This window comes from Triticum dicoccoides, chromosome 3A (genome assembly GCF_002162155.2).
Source record: "Triticum dicoccoides isolate Atlit2015 ecotype Zavitan chromosome 3A, WEW_v2.0, whole genome shotgun sequence".
Taxonomy (NCBI): Eukaryota; Viridiplantae; Streptophyta; class Magnoliopsida; order Poales; family Poaceae; genus Triticum; species Triticum dicoccoides.
In genome coordinates this window covers 340467098-340489027 of record NC_041384.1, presented here as the reverse complement: position 1 = coordinate 340489027, position 21930 = coordinate 340467098, and the positions used below count along the sequence as shown (strand labels likewise).

Below are 21930 nucleotides of genomic sequence, written 5' to 3'. Positions count from 1 at the left end.
TGGCGCTTGGTCTTCATGGTGGGATGTCGTCGAGCCCGGTGTGAATAGCGCTGGAAGGTATCTCGAAAGCATGGGTACTTGATCGCCATCTTGAAGAAGGCGAATATCATGAAGACTTGTGGTTGTTGAACATGACCTGGATGCTCTCCATTTGCCCTTTCATTGTGGCGTCGAGGTAGTCCTTGTTGCGAGCTTCGAATTTGCGCATCTCTGCACGGAAGTCGGTGGCGAGGTTGTTGATGCACTCATGCAAGATGGCATTCACATCATTCATAGCTTGTTTTAAGCTGAAGTGGTGCGTCTTGGTGACATAGTCGTTCGCATCCTCTTGGTTGCCGTAGACCGGGCGAGATGTACCGTCCCTATCCGTAATGACACTCAACAAGGTGTAAGTAGAGATGGAAAAGAACAATACCAAATTTACCTCTTTTTGATGTTGGTGAAGGATCAAGCGATCTCACAGCTGACAATGTGAAATGAGTGCACTTGGTGATGAATCTTGTCCAACCTCACACCTACACACAAAGGCATGACTTAGTGGAGCTCAGTAGGGGTTAGTGGCATGACTCAAGCAGTTTGGAGTTCAAGATGTTGTAGAAGTTGGAAGCGAACCGCAATGAACTCAAAATGCCATGCAAGTGATTACAAATGTAAGATAGAGGTATTTTTGGGATTTGGAGACCTTGTATTCATCTGCGAATTCCGTCAGTACCAGGAAACTGACCACAGAAAGGGCTTCGTGTCCATATGCTAGCCTGACTTGGGATTTTGAATTCCGTCAGTGCCGGCAAACTAGCCACGGAAAGGGCTTCATGTCCATTTGCTGGGCCCTTGACTAAAGGTTGACTTTCGGGGCCCTCTGGTCCTCAGAACTAGATCCCGGTCAGCTCCGGGCGCCTCGTCATTCTCTTGGCTCCACTTGGGGGCACCTTCCGCGATCCTCTCCTCTAGGGCCTGTCGGACCTAGCTTGGCTGGTGTGGATCCTGGTGGGGCCTGGACATTCAAATTGTTGGATAAAAGCCAAGAGTGAGAAGCCACAAATGATGATTGATCAACTGGAGGTGGACATGGTTCCATTATAGCACAACAATCTAACTCCTTCTCATTGTTTTCAAGGCATCCCTAAGGCGTCAGGGTGCCCTCCAATCTCAAGGCGTCGAGCTTGCCTTTGACAGCCACAGAAGGTGTCCGCTTTGGAGCTTGAGGAGTCGGTTAGATCTGCGCCACCGGCAACAAGGTATGGATGGATTCCATCCTCTCTTCTTTCCCCTCGTCTAACTTTTCCCCGCCCTCCTCTGCTCTCCTCTCTAGGCGGCCGTCGGCGACCAGATCCGCCAGCTTCATGTTCCACAGGACAACACCATGTTATTGCAACAATCTTAAATGCACCTAACTTCATCAGACCTAACAGCGATTGAATTTCACATGAAATAGGGGTTCTTTGACATTCATATAGGACATCTCCAAATGAGGGAGTAGTTTGGGTGATGCCCATGCAGATGAAAGGAAGATACTGCGAGTTGAAGTTGAATTGATTTTGTACTGTGGAATGGAAGAAAATTTTATCTGTACACAGTTATACTGTATTAGGATTCGCCTTTCTCTCTTTCTTCCCACTTGGACTTTTAGATTGAACACCTGAAATACATTCAATCTGCAAGAAAGATGTTCCATCTTTTTTACTGAGCTGATAAATTATCAGGTCAAATGTATATCTTAATCCTGGTTAGCAACATTAAAAGATTGTCACTACCAGGTGCCAAGTTGTACTTTGGTTTTTGCTACTAGTGGCCTTGATAATTTTAAAGTATTTGGTTCCTTGTCCTTACATGAAGTTCGTAATGTCTTTCTGATTCAGTGCCTTTTGCATGCAAAATGTGTTTATTTAACCATTCGGTTATGGAGACCTATTTATTATCCTCTGCTACAAGAGCCAAAATGGTTTTACCTTTTTTTCACTTGCACCATGCACCACACTTAGCAGTTTTAACACATCTATTCACCATTTTTTTCTTAACAATTTACTTAGAAAAAGCACAAGCTGATATAATCACACATATCACTAGCAATCAAGCTCAAGCACACATATATCACTACAGCTATCACCTAGCTAGCTGAAGCAATTTAACAACATTTGAACATGCATGTTCAGTCGGTTGAGACAATTTGATTCATTCAAGCCAGGGGCAAATTAGGCATTTCATAGGTGCTATTTCTCCTCCCAACATGTGGAGTTAATTTAGTGACTGTTTTCTAGCAAATTCTGGTATTTTTGTAATGGTACTTGGCAAATTGTGTTTTTCAGAGTGTCTGGGCAATTGATGTAACATCACATTGTCGAGGAGAAAATTTGGCATAAATATTACCCACGTGGTGTTTTTTTTTGTCTGCAGATGTATTTTTGTTATGATAAATTAACGGTAGTTTTTTTAACCCACAGTAGTGGATTTTGTTAAACAAGAATTTAATTTGTACTGATTGTTGACAGCATACCATGTTAAATATTAAACATTAGCCATGTTCTATTTTTGTTGATGCAGATAATAGAACAACGTACATACTCTGGTGTCAGCTCCTGACTATTCTTGTTCATTTTGCAGATACTAAAAATGGCGAACTGTCCATACAGGAAAATATTTTAGCTGCTTCCTGTGCAGGGATTGCAACAGCTGTTGCAACTAATCCATTATGGGTTGTGAAGACTAGACTACAAGTATGTATACTACATTGCTATGCTTGTCTTTATTTCAGAAGGCCCAATTTATTTTTGTAACAGAGGCACATATCGATTCTGTAGATTTATGGTGTTGCAAATTGCTTCCAAACTTGTGTCTTGTATATTCCCACCTTTTGGGTTTAGAAGGTCTCTTACCAAAATCAGATATGTTGCTAATGCAAATTCCATTACCCTTGCCATCCTGTCCCCACATTACTCGCTAGACCATTTACTCATTGGTTGATGTGCAGAGTTTAATACGAGCACTAACTATGCTATGAGTAGTGCTACATGTCCGATGATTTCTCATTGGATCTTTGTCCGACGGTAGCCAATCACCAAGGGATCACATCGCTACTTGAAAAACAAGCATAGGATCACGTTGCTGTACACAGATCAGATGTAAATCATCATATGCAAAACAATTCCTTTGTGCTATTGGCTGTGCATGGGCAGAGTTAAAGGGGGGAAATTAGGTGGGAGATTATAGCGAGCATTTTAGGATGTGGTTAATAAAAAAGATTGAAATGTTAATGACTGTCTTGGTATGGGTTTTCTTTGTGAGGGGCCTTGTAAACCCAAAAGGATGGAGTATGATATCATTAAGATCATGCAAGACTGATTGTATACCTTGGCTTGCATTAGTTTTCTTTACGCTGTGTTTGCGTGTGAACAATCGAATCAAAGCCGGATGGATGAAGTGGCGCCAAGCTTCTAGCCTTCTCTGTGATAAGAGAGTGCCACAAAAGCTGAAAGGCAAGTTCTACAGGACGGCGGTTCGACCTGCAATGCTGTATGAAGCTGAGTGTTGGCCGACTAAAAGGCGACATGTTCAACAGTTAGGTGTCGCGGAGATGCGTATGTTGAGATGGATGTGTGGCCACACGAGGAAGGATCGAGTCCGGAATGATGATATACGAGATAGAGTTGGGGTAGCACCAATTGAAGAGAAGCTTGTCCAACATCATCTGAGATGGTTTGGGCATATTCAGCGCAGGCCTCAGAAGTTCCAGTGCATAGCGGACGGCTAAAGTGTGAGGAGAATGTCAAGAGAGGTCGGGGTACACCGAATTTGACATGGGAGGAGTCCGTTAAGATAGACCTGAAGGATTGGAGTATCACCAAAGAACAAGCTATGGACAGGGGTGCGTGGAAGCTTGCTATCCATGTGTCAGAGCCATGAGTTGGTCGCAAGATCTTATGGGTTTCACCTCTAGCCTACCAAACTTGTTTGGGACTAAAGGCTTTGTTGTTGTTGTTGTTGTTTGGATGGCTGTATTGGAGGCCTCCATATTGAATTGGTTTCATTTCCAGTTCAGCCATGAAATTGTAATGGACATGAATACGAATTCGGTTATTTGGGTGTTAACTGAATTGGCTCACATGAAATTGTAATGGACATGAATACGAATTCGGTTATTTGGGTGTTAACTGAATTGGCTCACGGAATCATACTGAGGTTTCAGTACGGAATCATGTTTGGATGGCAAACTATGGAATTGCATAGCAACATATGTATGCATCAAAACAATTTTGTTTACAATGTGTGACTATAATTGGATGATTATATAGGATTTCTTTTACCAAATTTAACAACACAATAGTTCAGATAGCTTCAAGTTAAACATGACATAGTTCCAAATTTGACAAAACAATAGATAGGTTCAGGTTCAACCTTGTGGCACGCTGGATTGTTTAGCCCTATGACATTCCGATTGAAAATCCCGCGGTTGCAATTATCCATTAACTATATGGCAAACACACTTGGAAGTGTTCTATAAAGGCGAAACATAAGCACACAGATTTTGACGGAAACATAGTACTGACGAAAGAACAGCAACTGAACCTGAAGAACAGAGATACAGAACAGGGCTCGTTCCTGTCGAGCCAAAGCTTCTTGAGATACAGAAGAGGGCTGGTTCCCCGACAACACGCCACGCCATGCGGGCAGCGGCCCTTGGTCCTCCTGGCAGCTGGCCCCTGGTCTTCCGGGCAGACGGCGTGCGCTTTGCAGGAGGTGCGGAGCTGGATAGCCGGAGGAGCCCAACAGTGCATGAACCACATCGATCTCAACATCCAATGGCTCCTTGAATATCGGTGAACCAGTGCATCAGCTCCCCCTTGGAGGTGTCGGAGGGGATGCAGCAACGGGCTTGAGCTCAGATGGGACCTGGCGGCATGGGGCCAGGGCCAGGGAGGACAAGATCGAACTGTGGCGAGGAGAGGAAGGGACGACAGCGGAGGAGGAAGGGAAGGGACGGCCTGCCGAAGATACCCGCGTTGCCGTGGTTGATCTAGCTGGGCGCCGCCGTCGACTGCCTCGCTGTGTTCTCTCCTGTCCTCGTTTCCTCCCCTTTTCTCTGTTCGCGGTCGTGGGACGAAACATATCATCCTTAACCGCTATGTTTTGCGGAAGAGCCAATTCAACCGAAATCGGAGCGAGAGGGCTCGTTTCCTCCCATTTTCTCTGTTCATGGTCGTGGGACGAAACATATCATCCTTAACCGCTATGTTTTGCGGAAGAGCCAATTCGACCGAAATCGGAGCGAGAGGGCTCCGAATCGTTGGGATGATAGTTTGCCTGCGAGCTGTAATGCCTGTGTATTCGTTACAGTTTTGGTGTGATATTTCAGAGTACATCGGAACACCTGTATTGAGAGCAGCCCAATACCAAATCCAATTCGACAGCCCAATACAGACATCCAAACACAGCGTTAGCGTAAATGGTGCTTGTATTAATGTTGATCAAGGTGCATAATTGTCTAACAACTAATTCAAGTAAATCCTAGCCCCGGACACAAGATATTTAGCAAGGTTAGTCTCAACCTTGTAAGGGATGATGCTATCCATTGGGATGTCGCATGTTGGCATCGTCTTCACATGAATCCACGGGCATAGATATGGTGATCCCAAATTTAAGTTGTAAAACCTGATATTTTGTTTTACCAAACCAGAAGAGAACACAACGTACAATACACACACAACTTAGGATGTTGACCAATCTAGCAAAGATCAGCTGTATTACTTGGATGCTTGTTATTGAAACTAAGGAAGTGTTTGGTTAGGGCATTGTTAACACAAATGATAATGTAATTAGGTTACAACGTGTTGTGTCTCTATTGAGACTATTGCTCATTTTGTTTGGTTCTCTTCGGTAATGGTAACAGTCTAACAGCGACAAGGCAAGCAATCAAAGAGGTGAGAAAAGGCACTTTAAGGGGTGCCACTATGTGATTCTCTTGCTCTATTGCTGAGATAACCCAGAGCTGAGAAGGACCATGTGTAGCGAGCCATGCATAGTCGAACTATCTCCAACGACACACATTGCTGGAGGCGAGATTATCAGCGGTGTGGCAATAGTGGCACGGTGCATGTGGGGAGTGGAGTGCTATTGATCAACCTGATCAGGCGATAGCCAATGCCCGAAGCTGCTCGAAAAATGACTATGTGCCCCATTTGGCATCGTTGTGAAAGATATGTCGAGCAAGCTGAGAAAAAAAGGGAAACAAGAATGACAGTGCCATGTACCGGGTTACACCAGCGGGCCGGAAGTTGACCCGCCAGGCCGGACATTTGCCCATCAGGCCATGATGCGGCCCATGCCCGCTTTCTGGCTGGCGGGCTCCTCAGGGCATGGCTATTTACTTGGGGATCAAGCGTGGCTATCTCGGAGATCACGGGGTATCTCCACCGGGTCGTAATCAACCTGGGCTCATGTAAACCCTAGGCCTTGTCCCCTATATAAGTGAGGCCTAGGGATAGACATCTAATCTAGTCTCAATACACCTATGCGATCATTGTACTCCAAACCCAATCAATCTAGCAGGAGTGTAGGGCATTACCTCCACCGTAAGGGCCTGAACTTGGGTAATTGCTTCGTGTGCACTCTCAGCTAAACTTCCATCCCGCGCTTCCATCCTGGACTGGTAGCTCGATGACGCAATGGTTTATCTCACCCTTCTCCGGAACCCCATGGCGGTCGTGTGGATCTGCACGACAACATCAACCTCATGCCAGATCAACCGATGGCCGAGTGGTTCAACACTGTGATCAAGGCAGCAGTGGTGCAGCACGACATGTCAACCCAGATGCGCAACCGACTAGCGATCACCTCTGAGCTGCGCACAAACGTCAATTCTTCGCGCCCAATCGCAACTGACCTGCAGCTCAAACTCGTTAGGCCGCCCGTCACCATTCGATCTGACCCTCATGGTTCAAGACCGACTCGTAAGTCGGCCGATGCGTGGGATACCATCCAAGCCCTTCACGCTCGTAGAGCACCACGATACCGATGGGACCCAGAGGTCCTTAGCCTGGTTCACTCAAGTCGGGCGGCATTCATCAACCTGGCATGCTTTATCAAAGACATCCTCGAGCACCCTTTCACGCCAAAATTCCAGGTGTAGGGCGTCGACAAATATATGAGCGACTCCAAGTCGGACAACTGGCTAGCCGACTACCTCACAGTCGTCAACCAAGCCAGAGGAGATGAACTGAATGCACTTTGCTACGTCCGTAGCCAATTCTATTTATGAGTGTCAGGTTTTCTAGGATGCGTTCATGACAAATTTTGAAGGCACCTACCAGATGTCATGCAGTGCCTATGACCTCACTTATTGCATTCAAGAGCCTTAGGATACGATCCGCTGGTTCATCTCGTGGTTGCTCAAAGAGAAACTCTTTGGACGATGTTTCCAGTGAGCAGGCTATTTAGGCCAAATTCGGGGCCAGGAAGTGTATGTGCGAGCTCATGGAAATCGCCAACGACTTCGCGGCCGAAGAAGAGATCGTGTGAGCTGGCAGGAAAAACTGGACCTGCCAGGACAAGCCCGAGTCCTCCAAGTCAAGGGGCTACCATGATCGCTCCAGGCAGAACCAGAAGCGCAAGCGCAAGAATGTCGAGTCGGACTCTGACCTTGTCGCTGCAGCCGAGTACAACACCCCGATGTAAAGGAAGCGGCCCTGGAAACAAGTAGTAGGGCATGTGGCAGCTGAAGGGGAAAACCCCAAGAAAAACCTATGATGAGATAATGGATGGCCTTGTAGCTACCACACCTACCTGGGCTACCAGGCGACACACGCAAGCCAACAATGCAACTTCAACGACTAGTTGGTCGCCGAAAAACCCAACAAGCAACGACGACTTCGAGAACAGTGCCCCAAGGGTGGCAGTCATCCCGAGAAGGACTTCCCTCATGATGTAAAGAAGGTGATGGGGTCTTTTGCGGCCTCGAATCATAGCGGGTCTAAAGGATCACACAGTGCAAGGCAATGTGCTAGTGCCCGACGTCCCCCAATGCCTCGACTGGTCCTACTGTGCGATTCTGTTTGACCAGTCCAACCTTCCGGACTACATATTCCTCACCTAGGGAGATTCACCTTGGTGCTCGACTTGGTCATGGGGGTTGTCAGCTGTCCAAGGTCCTGATGGAAGACGACATCAACATATTCTACATCTCACGCTGGAAAAGATGGGCATATCTCACGCCTGCAGCCGACCTCCAGCTATTTCCACGACATCGTGCCGGGGAAGTGTGCCCAGCCATTGGGATGGATCTCCTTGGAGGTTGTTTTTGTCACTCTCAAACTTTCGGCTGTGACACTATCTTTCGAGGTCATCCCTTTCAGGAGCGCCTATCATGCCCTCCTCGGCCGACCAACGCACGCGAAATTCATGGCAATCTTGCCTATCATGCCCTCCTCGGCCGACCAACGCACACGAAATTCATGGCAATCCCATGTTACGTGTACTTAAAGCTGAAGGTGCCGGGCCCCAGCCGGGTAATTATGGTCAGCGGCAACTTCAAGTGCGCACATGATTGCATGGTGGCAATGTCGACCTAGCTGAAGCTGAGCTCGCCAAAATCCAGAAGACGGCGGATCCCGAGGCCCTCTCGTCGAGCAAGAAGGTCAAGTGACCTCTGCTTTCTAGCTCGGCCAGGACACCCAGAAGGTCAAGCTGACCGTTGAGATCAACGCTGACCTGAGCAACACATAGGTAAGTGCTCTCATCAATTTTCTCCGTGAGAACCGAGATATCTTCGCATGGCAGCCTGCTGACATGCCTAGTGTATCGGCAAAAAATGCCAAGCACTCATTGCACGTCTTGAAGAGCGCCCGACCCGTGAAGCAAGCCCTGCGTTGATTCGCACCAGAAAGGTGTAAAGCTATTGGAGAAGAGCTAGCCTGGCTCTTGGCTGCCGGTTTCATTCGAGAAGTTTCCCACTTGGACTGGCTGGCAAACCCAGTCCTCGTCTGGAAGAAAAACTACACGTGGCGCATGTGCGTCTGACTACACCGACCCCAACAAGGCATGCCACAAGGATCCATTTCTGCTCCCTTGCATCGACCAGGTGATCGATTCCATTGTGGGGTGTGAGCGCCTATGCTTTCGGGATACCTACTCGGGATATCACTAGATCCGGATGAAAGAATCTGACCAGGAGAGGACCTCCTTCATCATGCCTTTTGGGCCCTTCTGCTACATCATGATGCTTTTCAGACTCAAGAATGCTGGCGCAACATACCAGTGCACCATGCAGAAGTGCCTCGGCGAGTAGATCAACGTCAACGTCGAGGCCTATGTCGACGACGTGGTGGTCAAGTCAAGGTTTGGAGGACAGACACCTGGCCGACCTCGCGAAGACGTTTGCCTGTGAAGACGTTTGCTAAACTGCGCCGATTCCGGATGAAGCTAACCCCGGACAAATGCCTGTTCGAGGTTCCTTCGGGCAAGCTTCTCGGCTTCATCGTCTCCCAGTGCGACGTCGAGCCCAAACCCTGACCAAATGGCGGCGATCTCCAAGCTCGGCAAACCCAAGAAGCCGAGGGACATCCAGAAGTTGGCAGGTTGCAACCCTAAGCCGCTTCATTTCCCAGCTTGGCGAAAAGGCCTTGCTGCTGTACGGTCTCCTTCAGAATTCAGACTAATTCGTCAGGATAGATGAGGCCCAGTCGGCACTGGACAACCTCAAGCAGCTGCTGTGAACTCAAGCAGCTGCTGTGAAGCAACCAATTTTGTCCGCTCCAAGAACTGACGAATCCATGCTTTTATATATCTGTGCTATTACATAGATTGTAAGCGTGGTGGTCGTGGTTTAATGCGAGGAGGAAGGCCGAGCTTAGAAGGTCCAACACCTGACGTATTACGTCAGTGAGGTGTTGTCCCCATCGAAGTCTCGTTACACCCACTATGAAAAGATCACCTATGGGGTGTTCATGGTGGCTCGGAAGCTGCTACACTACCTCCAGGCTCACCTGATCACTATGGTCAGCCACACACCCCTGGCCGACATCATCAACAATAGAAATGCCATGGGCCTGGTCGCCAATTGGCGCATCGAGCTCCTTCCCTTCAAGATCACTTACCAGTCTTGCAAGGTGATAAAGTCACAGGCCCTGTCCGACTTCCTAGTTCAGTGGACCAAGTCCCAGAATCTTCCCATGTAGGTCGACCTTGAGCACTGGTTTCTTGACGGATCCTGAGGTCTGGGCGTGGTCTGGAGACTTTTTTTTTTGTTGCCAATTTTTAGCCCAAAAGGTCCTGAATATGCATTTTCCTTATAATTATTTATCTGTTTGGCAAAACGTTTTGAAATTTTCCCTGATTGAATATCATGGGAACCAGTCAATGGTCAAAACTGGCTGGGATGACTAGGCAGTCAATGGTCAAAACCAGTCAAAATTGTGTGAAACTGGTTTAGGGTTGTTTTTTGAACGGTTTTGAAAGTTTGAGGTTGTAAAGTAGACGGTTTTGAAGTTCGGGGTTGTATCTTTAGACTTTGATGACAATTCAGGGTTGTAACATGGACTTCTCTCCGATTTAATTGAATGTTTATCGTTAACAACTTAAACTAAGTCACAAGATCTTTGGACCTGATCATTTATAAGGAGTCATACATGAATTTTCGTTGTTGCTTAATTTTGGGGCACAATCTTGCATTTGTGTGGCACATTGAATGATATTCAACAACTATATTACTCTGTTTTCTCCTGAAGACACAAGGGATGAGGCCTGGCGTGGTGCCTTACACGAGCGTCTTATCTGCGTTACGTAGGATTGCAGCAGAAGAAGGTCTCCGTGGATTGTACAGGTTGGCTGCATTTTGACTATAAAGCTCAATCGTTTTTACTTTTTGTTGTGTCCTTGATTGTTTCTTCCACAACAACAGTGGTCTTCTTCCTTCTTTAGCTGGGGTTACTCATGTAGCCATCCAGTTCCCAGTATACGAGAAGGCGAAGCTGTACCTTGCCAAAAGAGGTAATGAGATATCTTCTACAATGAAAAGTGAGACGAATCTGGGCAAGAGATTGACTGAAAAGTGTATGTGTTTTCCAGACAATACTACAGTTGACAAGCTTGGCCCTGGTCAAGTAGCAATTTGTTCTTCAGGATCCAAAATAGCAGCCTCGCTGATAACATACCCTCATGAGGTATGTTTATCGATCCTCCCTATTCGATAGTATACTTTCATCATCCAAATGCTATATCATTTGCTGCATACATGCTTCTCCTTCTATGGTAGTACAAGTGCAGTGTTGTTTGTAACGTCTGCCAGATCTGTTTGTGTCCCCATTATGGAATAGCAAATCATGGAGTGCAACAATTCACAAAGTCTTTTTACTTCTCACTGGGATAACTGAATGGAGCAGTTGTTACTGCCTACTACAAATGAGGAGTCTATTTTCAAATGAAATACATAAGCTTATGAAATGAGAGGCTAAAGAAATATTTAATCCATTACAAAATGTAAGCCGTATTTTTGGCCAGACGAGGATTTGACCAATAATTAGTCTATTAATATGTGGTTTGCGTCTACAAAGTCACAATCAGGATTCTTTGGACAGCATATCTAGTGACACCAATAACATGCCTTGATGAAACAAAATAGACCCTGACATGGATGGAGTATGATATATCTGATCTCCTTTAGGAGTTAAATTAGAGAAAGAAACAGAGAGATGTTTTTAATTTAACAAGGAATAATCACCTTCTGTTGGCACATCAAAAGGCCCTTTGCTATTATTTTAATTTTCAGTCATTGTTTTACACGCAGGTTGTACGATCTAAGTTGCAAGAACAAGGCCGTGTTCCCCATGGTGCTATACGGTATATAGGTGTAACGGACTGTATAAAGCAAGTGTTACAGAAGGAGGGGATTGCTGGATTCTACCGAGGTTGTGCTACAAATTTGTTGCGAACAACGCCGAACGCTGTCATTACTTTTACTAGTTATGAGATGATCAATCGACTCATGCACCAACTCCTGTCCTCCTAATTGAAAGATGGAAACCAACAAATCTTCAATGTGCTTGCAATGCTGAATCGTAAGTTCTGGCTGTAATGGTTCGTTATCGTGGTTGCATTGCCATTTGTCCATTATTGAAGAAAAGATAGCTGTTGACGACAGATTTTGGTAAAAGTAGACGGATCCAGAGGTTTGTATTTTGCCGTGAGGGAGAAACCCTGTTGTTTTAAATTCATTCTGCATAGTTGTTAGGAGCAAATCGTTGTCTACAGAAAGTTGGCATGCTTTTCTCCTTTTGCGCATCAAGAACGATGGCATGCTAATTGTCCATTCACGTTGATTTAAGCTTTTAGAAGAATATTTGGCCAGCTATTGTAGCTGATCATATGTTATCACTTTTTCCTTTGGAAGTGTCACACCCTTTGTTTCAACAATGACGATTATACTCCTATATAAAGGATGCTGGTGCCGCGGTGGCAAGGCGACATGCCTTGGCGGTCTATGACAGGTGGATCGTGGGCAGGCGTGGTGCCACCATCATGGAGCAGATTCGGTTGTGCTTGTGAGGAGCCCCCCTTGCGCCCTCTTGCTCGTGATGGCGTGATTGGACCTGCCTGTTGGCTGGCTTGTACGCCCCGTGTCGGCTGCCCGGTTGCGACAGGCGGGGCGTGCGTTCCGCCCGCGACACCAGTTCACGCATGGAGGCTGGCTGTCAGCATCGTTCTAGACGGGCATGCGTGACCGACTCGGCATGGGACAGACGGCTGTTTGGAGAGGGCCAACTGGCAGTGCTTGGTACGCCAGTCGGTTTTATTTGCGTGCTTGCCAGTTGGTTTTATGTTTTTTTATATTAGCTACTAGTTGGTTTAATGTGCGTGCTTGTCTGGACGGCCGGCGTTCGTCGCCCCTGCTGGGTTGGGCCAAATTTAGTGTTTTGACCTGTTAAGCTGGATTTGACCCTGGTTCGAAGAACATTCAGGATCTGGTCTCTATCCTTACTGTTGGGGTAGATGACGGTTGGGTATAACTGTCTGCCGCCGAGGCCCTTAGCGGTAGGCCACTTATCCACGTCAGCTTAAGTAAAGGACTTGTTACCCGTGCCGTCAACCCTACCGCCGAGGCCTTTGGCGGTAGGCTGTTATACCCTATTGCTAGCGAGCCTGACGGTAGGTTTTGAACAGTTATAAGCCGGCTGGCGGGGTCTACCCACCAAGCCAGCCCTTACCCTCAGGGTCTTTGGCGGTAGGGTTGCATACCCTATCGTAAATATAACCCACTCTCAGGAACAACATAGATTTCCCCTCTTCGACAGCTACCGCCGAGGTAGTTGGTAGTAGGGTATTATAGGCTATCGCAAAATAAACCCCAATTTCAGGACCAGAACCGTCTGGAGCTCGGTGTCTAGGGAGGGGGGGGGTGTTTGAAGCCTACTGCTAGATACATTGGTGGTTGGGTACTTCACCCTATCGCAACTTTCTCTCGTGGTAGGTACACTGTAACCACATCAGCAACAACCAACGGTTGTCCGCCTTTGCCGTCAATCCTACCGCAAGGGGCCTCGGCGGTAGGCAGTTATACCCTACCGCCATCGACCCCGACGATAGGAAAAGGGTTAGATCCCGTTTTTTTTAAAACAAGGTCATATCCAGCTTAACTTTCTAAAAAGGGTCAAAACACTAAATTTGGCCGCTAGGTTGCCTCGTACGCATGCGCCGCGTGAGCTTGTGCACACGACACGGGGTGTGAGTGTTGCATGGCTGACCTTGCCTGCCATGTGGGTGTTTGCTAGGTACTTTTCTGGCTGGTCTTGTTTGTCTGCTTTTCTGGCTAGTCTTGGTTACGTATTTTTGTTTCGTAAAAAGGGGACATCGCTTGGCCTCTACATCAAGTGATGCACATATCCTTTTATTTATCATATCAAAGTTCATCATCCGACCATAACAAAGTTCAACCAATAAATTGTCACACATGACTACCCTTAGGGTAAATTTTTAATCATAGGGAAATGAGCCTCATGTATCACAAACCTACTAGTAGTCCACCAACCAAATCGGCTAAATAAATCTCGATAGACCATTTCCCATTGGTTGCACCCAAAAAACCGTGGGTGCCCGATCCTCCTCCTTGTGTAGTAATGACCATATATGGATCCAACTGGTAGCCTTAAAGATAACCTGCACAAAGTTCGAAACTTTCATTCTATTAAAAATACAATCATTACTAGTGTTCCAAATGGCCCAAAGTAAAACACAAATTCCCACACAGATGTGAGACTTCAACTTGGGGTGCACCCGCACTAACCAGTTTCCAAACATATTCGTACTACTCGTGGGTGGAGGTAGATTGAAAGCTATATGGACTGTTCGCCATAGTAGCTTGACAAGTGGGCATTGAAGGATAGATGCTGAATCGACTCCTCATCACCACAAAAGCAACATGTAGTGCATCCCTGCCAATCTTTTTTGAGATTATCTTTTGTCATGATGACATTGCGATCCAAGTACCACATGAAGATTTTTATTTTCAATGGGACTTTCATTTTCCATATATATTTGATGTGAAAAGGCTGCCCATCATTGATGAGGTCTATATACATGGATTTGACTGTTAAGGCACCAGAAGCAGTCCAACTTCCAACGAAATGTGTCTTATTCGTGTGAAAGGTTGATCATCATCAACCTTTCAACAAGGTTTAACAAGTCTGTCCATCTGTCCCCAATCAGTGGTCTTCAGGCAACATTCAACGATATGTGGCCCATCACAGAGGCAACCGAGACATCTTTCTGCTGTGCAGTATGATAGAGACGAGGGTATTGCATGGCTAGTGGCTTGTCCCCTAGCCATGTATCTTCCTAGAACCTAGTAGGTAGGTCATTTCCTGCAGTGAACATCCCTTCGCGAAAAAATCATTTTTAACTCCCATGAGTCCTTTCCAGAAATGCGAGTTTGTTGGTTTTGCCTGAACCTTACAGAGGGTTTTTGAATGAAGGTACTCATTCCTAAGTAATTCTTGCCAAACCCATCCCCGATAAGTATCTTGAAAAGCCATTTACTCAACAGACACTTATTTTTAATCTCAAGGTCTTCCACCCCTAGACCTCCTTGGTCTTTAGGGCGACAGATCACATCCCACCTTGTCAGGTGGTATTTACGCTTATGTTCATCAGACTGCCAGAAAAACATGGATATGTAGTAATCCAATCTTTTTCTTACCCCTTTAGTTATTTTAAAGAAAGGTAACATGAACATAGACAAGCTTGTCAGAACAACATTGATTAGGGTGAGCCTTGCCCCATAAGACATAAGCTTACCAATCCAGCAACTCAACCTTTTCTCAAAGCGATCCTCAATACCTTTCCATTCCTTATTAAGAAGTTTACGGAAATGCTAGGATACCAAGGTATCTAAAGGGGAAAGAGGCTGACTCACAACCAAACAGTTGTTTGTACTGATCCTCTTCTTCTTTGGCTTTTCCAAAGCAGAAGAGTTCGCTTTTGTGGAACTTAATTTTGAGACCAGATAATTGCTCAAATAAATAAAGAATAAGTTTCATATTTTTTGCCTTTTCAATGTCTTGTTCCATGAAGAATATGGTGTCATTGTCATACTGAAGTACCGATACCCCACTGTCCACAAGATGAGGAATTAAGCTCGCAACATGACCCGCTTCCTTGGCCCGGCTAATGAGAATCGGTAGAAGATCTGCCACAATGTTGAGAAGAATAGGCGACATAGGGCCTCCCTGCTGCAAACCCTTTCGTGTTTGGAAATAGTGACCAATGTCATTATTTATGTTGACACCTACGCTTCCTCCTTTCACAAATGTGTCAATCCATTGGCACCATTTTCTCAGGAAGCCTTTCATGCGCATACATTGTTGCAAGAATGGCCATCTAACTTTGTCATAGGCTTTTTCAAAATCCACTTTGAAGACAACTCCATCAAGTTTCTTCGAGTGTAACGCGTGAATCATTTCATGCAAGACAACAACCCCCTCTAGGACGTGTTGCCCTGGCATAAACGCTTTCTTGGTTGGTCTCACCATGTAGGATCGAAAGTAGGTCTAGAGGGGGGGGATTAGACTACTTGACCAAATAAAAATCTAACATTTTCCTAATTTTAGATGTGGGCAGCTATTATCAATTAGCACAAGTCAAGCAATCAACCTACACATGCAATTCTAAGTGTTGCAGTGGAAAGTAAATCATTGCATATGAAGGTAAAGGGAAGGGTTTGGAGAGTGCAAACGCAATGATGACACGAAGATTTTTGGCGTGGTTCTGATAGGTGGTGCTATCGTACATCCATGTTGATGGAGACTTCAACCCACGAAGGGTAACGATTGTGTGAGTCCACGGAGGGCTCCACCCACGAAGGGTCCATGAAGAAGCAATCTTGTCTATCCCACCATGGCCATCGCCCACGAAGGACTTGCCTCACTCGGGTAGATCTTCACTAAGTAGGCGATCTTCTTGCCCTTACAAACTTCTTGGCTCAACTCCACAATCTTGTCGAAGGCTCTCAAGCGACACCTAACCAAACTAGGAGACACCACTCTCCAAAAGGTAATAGATGCTGTGTTGATGATGAACTCCTTGCTCTTGTGCTTCAAATGATAGTCTCCTCAACACTCAACTCTCTCTCACAGGTTTGGATATGGTGCAAGATGATTTGAGTGGAAATCAACTTGGGGAAGGCTAGAAATCAAGAATCTTGTGGTAGGATTGGAATATCTTGATCTCAACACATGAGTATGTGGTTCTCTCTCAGAAAATGTATGCTGGAAGTGTAAGCACGTTCTAATGGCTGTCTCACATATGGAGAAGGGGGTGGAGGGGTATATATAGCAACCACACAAAATCCAACCGTTACACATATTTGACCCAACTCGGTCTGACCGAATAGAAGAACTCGGTGAGACCAATTTAGTTCAAAATTTGAACGTTAGGAATCTCGGTGGGACCGACTGGAACAACTCGGTGGGACCGATGTGCTAGGGCTTAGGGCAAACATCAACTCGGTGGCACTGATTGCATCAACTCGATGAGATCGAAGTGAAGCAATAAGGCAACAGAGAAGATGTCAAGCCAACTCGGTGAGACCGATCGCTATTTCAGTGAGACCGAAATAATTGCAACAGGCAACAGAGACTTGGCAAGGCCATCTCGGTGAGACCGAGATCCATATCGGTGTGACCAACCTGTTAGGGTTTTTGGCACTGGCTATGACAAATGAACTCGGTGGCGCCGGGTAGAAAGAATCGGTGAGGCCGAGTTAGAGTTTAGGGTTTTGACATATTTGGAATGAGAAAGTGGTTGAGGGCTTTGGAGCAATATCACTAAGCATTTTGAGCAAGTAGACCATTAAGCAACACCTCATCCCCTTTTAATAGTATTGGCTTTCCTATGGACTCAATCTGATCTTGGATCACTAAAATATAAATGAAGAGTCTTGAGCTTTTGCCAGTATGTGTCCTTAGCATTTTGAGGGGTCCACATCTCTAGTCCATGCCATGCCATTCATTGAACTTTCTAAGATATTAAACTTGAATGAATATTAGTTCAATGAGCTATATGTTGTTATGAATTACCAAAACAACCCAGGGATTAGTTGCACTTTCAATCTCCCCTTTTTGGTAATTGATGACAACATATAGATCAAAGCTTCGACAAATGATAATATGAATGAAATACATCGTCGCTTTGAGAAGTATTGTAGCGACCAGACCTCAAACAGTGTGATCTCTGCGCATCAGTGTCATCCCTGGATCGGTAATGCTGACACACATAGTATTTGAGGATTTATAACAGAGTAACAATCACACACTTATTACATCTGATGTCTCAAAAGAGAACTTATTACAATAAATATGGCTTAAGGCCATCTAATACGATAACAACAGAAGGCTTGAAAGATAAAGTGAGTCCATCAACTCCAACGGCATCACTGAGTGAAAGACCACGACCTAAGGCTCCTTACTCGTCGTCTGAATAGTCTGCAACATGATACGTTGCAGCCTGAAAATGGGCCAGCACATGGAATATGCTGGCAATGTAACACAAGAGAGTAATGAACAGAATAATGCTATCACTACATGCATATTTGGCTGGTGGAGGTTGTATGGTTAATATGTTTTGCGGAAAGCCAATTTTTCCCTACAATAAAGGAATACATTTTATTTAACTATCATGGTGGTTGTTAAACATTGAGAAGGTTCACCCAACTCAATCCCAATTAAGCATCATCATTAAACCCAATCAAATTATATTAGGAGTGATGAGATCCACATGATAATCCAAGAACTAGATACTCAAGATGTCCATAACCGAGGACACGGCTAACCATGATTAGTTTGTACACTCTGCAAAGGTTTGTGCACTTTTCCCCACAAGACCAGATCTCCTCCGTTGGATTTCTCGCACTACATGATGTTTCAGAAATGGATGACTAAGACACAGTCTTTTCGAAGAGGTCTCCTTAACCGATAGATAGGCCTGTACACCTACAATCCCCTACATCTGCTAGCCCATCATGGAAAGGTTCCCCACAACCTACTCAACTACGCCAGAGCCCATAATGGCATGTGGCTGCACACGGAAGTTTCTAGCACGAATAATCTTATGATCCCTTTGAGCCTGGGTGGCAGTCCATAGGAGAATCACACGGTACCCCGGGATTTCCAAAAATACAGGCAACACTGGGTTCCCCAGGTGCCTCAATCCACTCAGATGTGTATGAAACTTGCCACCTTAAGTTAACCATTAATTAACAATACTCACATCTGTCATGAATACACTCAAACCCAAACCACGTCTACGAGCATAGCATAGCAATATAAGCAACGTAGAAGTAACTCCCAAAGGTTTGATAATACAGGACAGTAGGTACTGCCTCATCTACTTCCCAAAACCCACATATTAATCAGATCCTAATCATACAATTGTTTGAGGATTGATCTAATGCAATAAAACTGGGTAGTAAAGAGGTACAAGTGTTACTTGCCTTGCTGATGATCCGTGAAACCTAGAGACTCGTAGTAGCACGCTTCGCACTCCGGGTACTCCATCGCAATCAAACAAGCATACAGTAAGCAATCAAGCAAAGATGCACGGGTAACACTCAAATAAGAAGATCTAATCAGAAAGTTCAACTTAAGAACTCCGGTTTGCAAAAAAGAATCAAATCAAACGAAGCAACGAAACTCAAACTACGAAAGAAACAAGCTTCAATTACTAATCTGGACTAAACTCAAATTTTATAGTAGCAAAAACTTATTTAAGTTGATTAAACAGAAGAAGGGATTCGAGACGAAACTCTAGGCGCTTGAATCGCTTGATTCCGATAAACGAGCGAAAAGTTAAACTAAAACGAAAATCGAATCAGAAATCACGATCGAAAATAATCGTGAAAAATCTGAGAAAAAGAAAAACTGACGAACAGGCTATCGAACGAACGTTCGCTGTCTGCGGCTAAATGGTGAAAACCATTCGTTAAAACGAACGAACGAACAGGCGTTCGCTAAATAACTAAACCAGAATAAAAAAATAAAAACCGATCTAAATAAAAAAACCGCGGTTTGTTTTAAAAAAAAGACGGTTTTCTAAGGAAAACCGCGACGGCGGCGGCGGCTACCTCGACGAATTTGGCGAGGGTGGCGGCAGGTCCGGCGGTGGTGGTCGGCGGCGACGGGCGGCGGGGTCGGCGGCGGCGTGGCTGCGAGGGGCGGCGTCGGGTTCCGGCGGCGGCGAGTCCGGCGGCGGCGGCGCGAGTTTCGAGGCGGGGCTAGGGTTTCTGTGCGGGGGCTGGCGGCTCGGGCCTTCGGCTTTAAAAGGGCCGGCCGGGTACAATGTCCCAGGCGGACACGACCTGGTTAGGTCGGTAACTTTTTTTTAAATAATTCTGCACAGAAAAACGAATAAAAGAAATACTAAACGGACTCCAAGAATCCTGAAATAAATTTTCCCCGTCCTCTAAAAATCTACCGGACAAGGTGAACATTTATTTGGGACTCTAATGCAATTTTGAAAAACACATATTTTTCCTAATTCAAATAAAATAGCAATAAAACTCCGAATAAAAAATCTTATTTGATTTTAATTTTAAATCTCCAATATTTATTTACTTTGGGGAAGTCATTTTATCCCCTCTCTTTTATTTTTATAAAAGAAATATTCGAAGGGAAAATAATTAAAATCAAACGATTCTCTTTTCAAAATTTGAGAAACTCAAATATGAAAATAACGAAATCCTCAACTCACTTAGTGGGTCCTTGAGTTGCGTAGAATTTCTAAGATCGAACCAAAATGCAATAAAATATGATATGCAATGATGATCTAATGTATAACATTTCAAATTGAAAATTTGGGATGTTGCAAGTATGTGATAAGCAAGATCTCCCCCTAAATTTGTGCATTATTTAAAAATTTGCATTCGAATGCAAATGCACAATGGATTAGGATCATTGGTCACTCTTCCATGTCACATACATCTTGGTGGAGCGCTCAAAATGATAAGAATTAAATAACATTCACTCATCGCCAAAGATACAAGCGATTGATCATACACAAGCATTCGTAGATATAAGCGTAGTATGATCAAACACATGATCACATATGTATCTCATGAGCATAACACAAATGTAGCAAGAGTAGATACAACCAAACAAACCAAAGTAGCAAATAAAACCAACAGAAGGCAAAAAGGCACTCTCTTTCGAAGCCTATGATTTATAAACTCCCCCCCCCCCTTTGGCAACACGTTGCCAAAAAGTTCGAAAACGTATAGTGCTATGCGGCACTCTGGGCACGATCTCCGGGAGCTCTTGAAGTGGTCTTTGGCTTATAGCTCCGGTGTGCGTAGATGGCGTTGAGATGACTGCGTGGAGCAATTAGCTAGAGTAGCTCCATGCAGAGCATTTTAGACACATAAATTTGCAAAATACATACAGATCTGAATGTGACAGATCCGTTGACTAAACCTCTCTCACAAGCAAGACATGATCACGCCTTAGTACTCTTTAGGTGTTAATCACATGGCGATGTGAACTAGATTATTGACTCTAGTAAACTCTTTGGATGTTGGTCACATGGCGATGTGAATTATGGGTGTTAATCACATGGTGATGTGAACTAGATTATTGACTCTAGTGCAAGTGGGAGACTAATGGAAATATGCCCTAGAGGCAATAATAAAATGGTTGTTATTATATTTCCTAAATCATGATAAAGGTTTATTATTCATGCTATAATTGTATTGACCGGAAACTTAAATACATGTGCGGATACATAAACAAATACCATGTCCCTAGTGAGCCTTTACTATACTAGCTCATTGATCAAATATGGTTAAGGTTTCCTAACCATAGACATGAGTTGTCATTTGATAACGGGATCACCTCATTAGGAGAATGATGTGATGGACAAGACCCATCTGTTAGCTTAGCATATTGATCATTCGGTTTATTGCTACATGTCAAATACATATTCCTTCGACTATGAGATTATGCAACTCCCGGATACCGGAGGAATACCTTGTGGGCTATCAAACATCACAACGTAACTAGGCGATCATAAAGATGCTCTAGGGGTATCTCTGATGGTGTTTGTTGAGTTGGCATAGATCAAGATTAGGATTTGTCACTCCAAGTATCGGAGAGGTATCTCTGGGCCCTCACGGTAATACACATCATAATAAGCCTTACAAGCAAAGTGACTAAGGAGATAGTTGCAGGATGATGTATTACGGAATGAGTAAAGAGACTTGCCAGTAACGAGATTGAACTAGGTATGAAGATACCGACGATCAAATCTCAGGCAAGTAACGTACCGATGGACGAAGGGAATTAAGTATGTTGTCATAAGGTTCGACCGATAAAGATCTTCGTAGAATATGTAGGATAAAATATTGGCATCCAGGTTTCGCTATTGGTTGTTGACAGGAGAGGTTTCTTGGTCATGTCTACATAG

The 21930-nt window shown here is 44.9% G+C and overlaps 1 protein-coding gene across 1 annotated transcript; it reads left to right on the top strand.

The window, feature by feature from the left end:
- Positions 1-1099: 1099 nt before the first annotated feature.
- LOC119268150 (nicotinamide adenine dinucleotide transporter 2, mitochondrial-like) lies at positions 1100-12258 on the top strand (the record flags this gene model as incomplete). Its single annotated transcript, XM_037549677.1, has 6 exons — positions 1100-1238; positions 2602-2714; positions 10716-10810; positions 10889-10977; positions 11056-11150; positions 11774-12258. Coding segments are annotated over 6 exons (753 nt in total), but the record flags the coding sequence as incomplete, so codon positions are not given.
- Positions 12259-21930: the final 9672 nt, after the last annotated feature.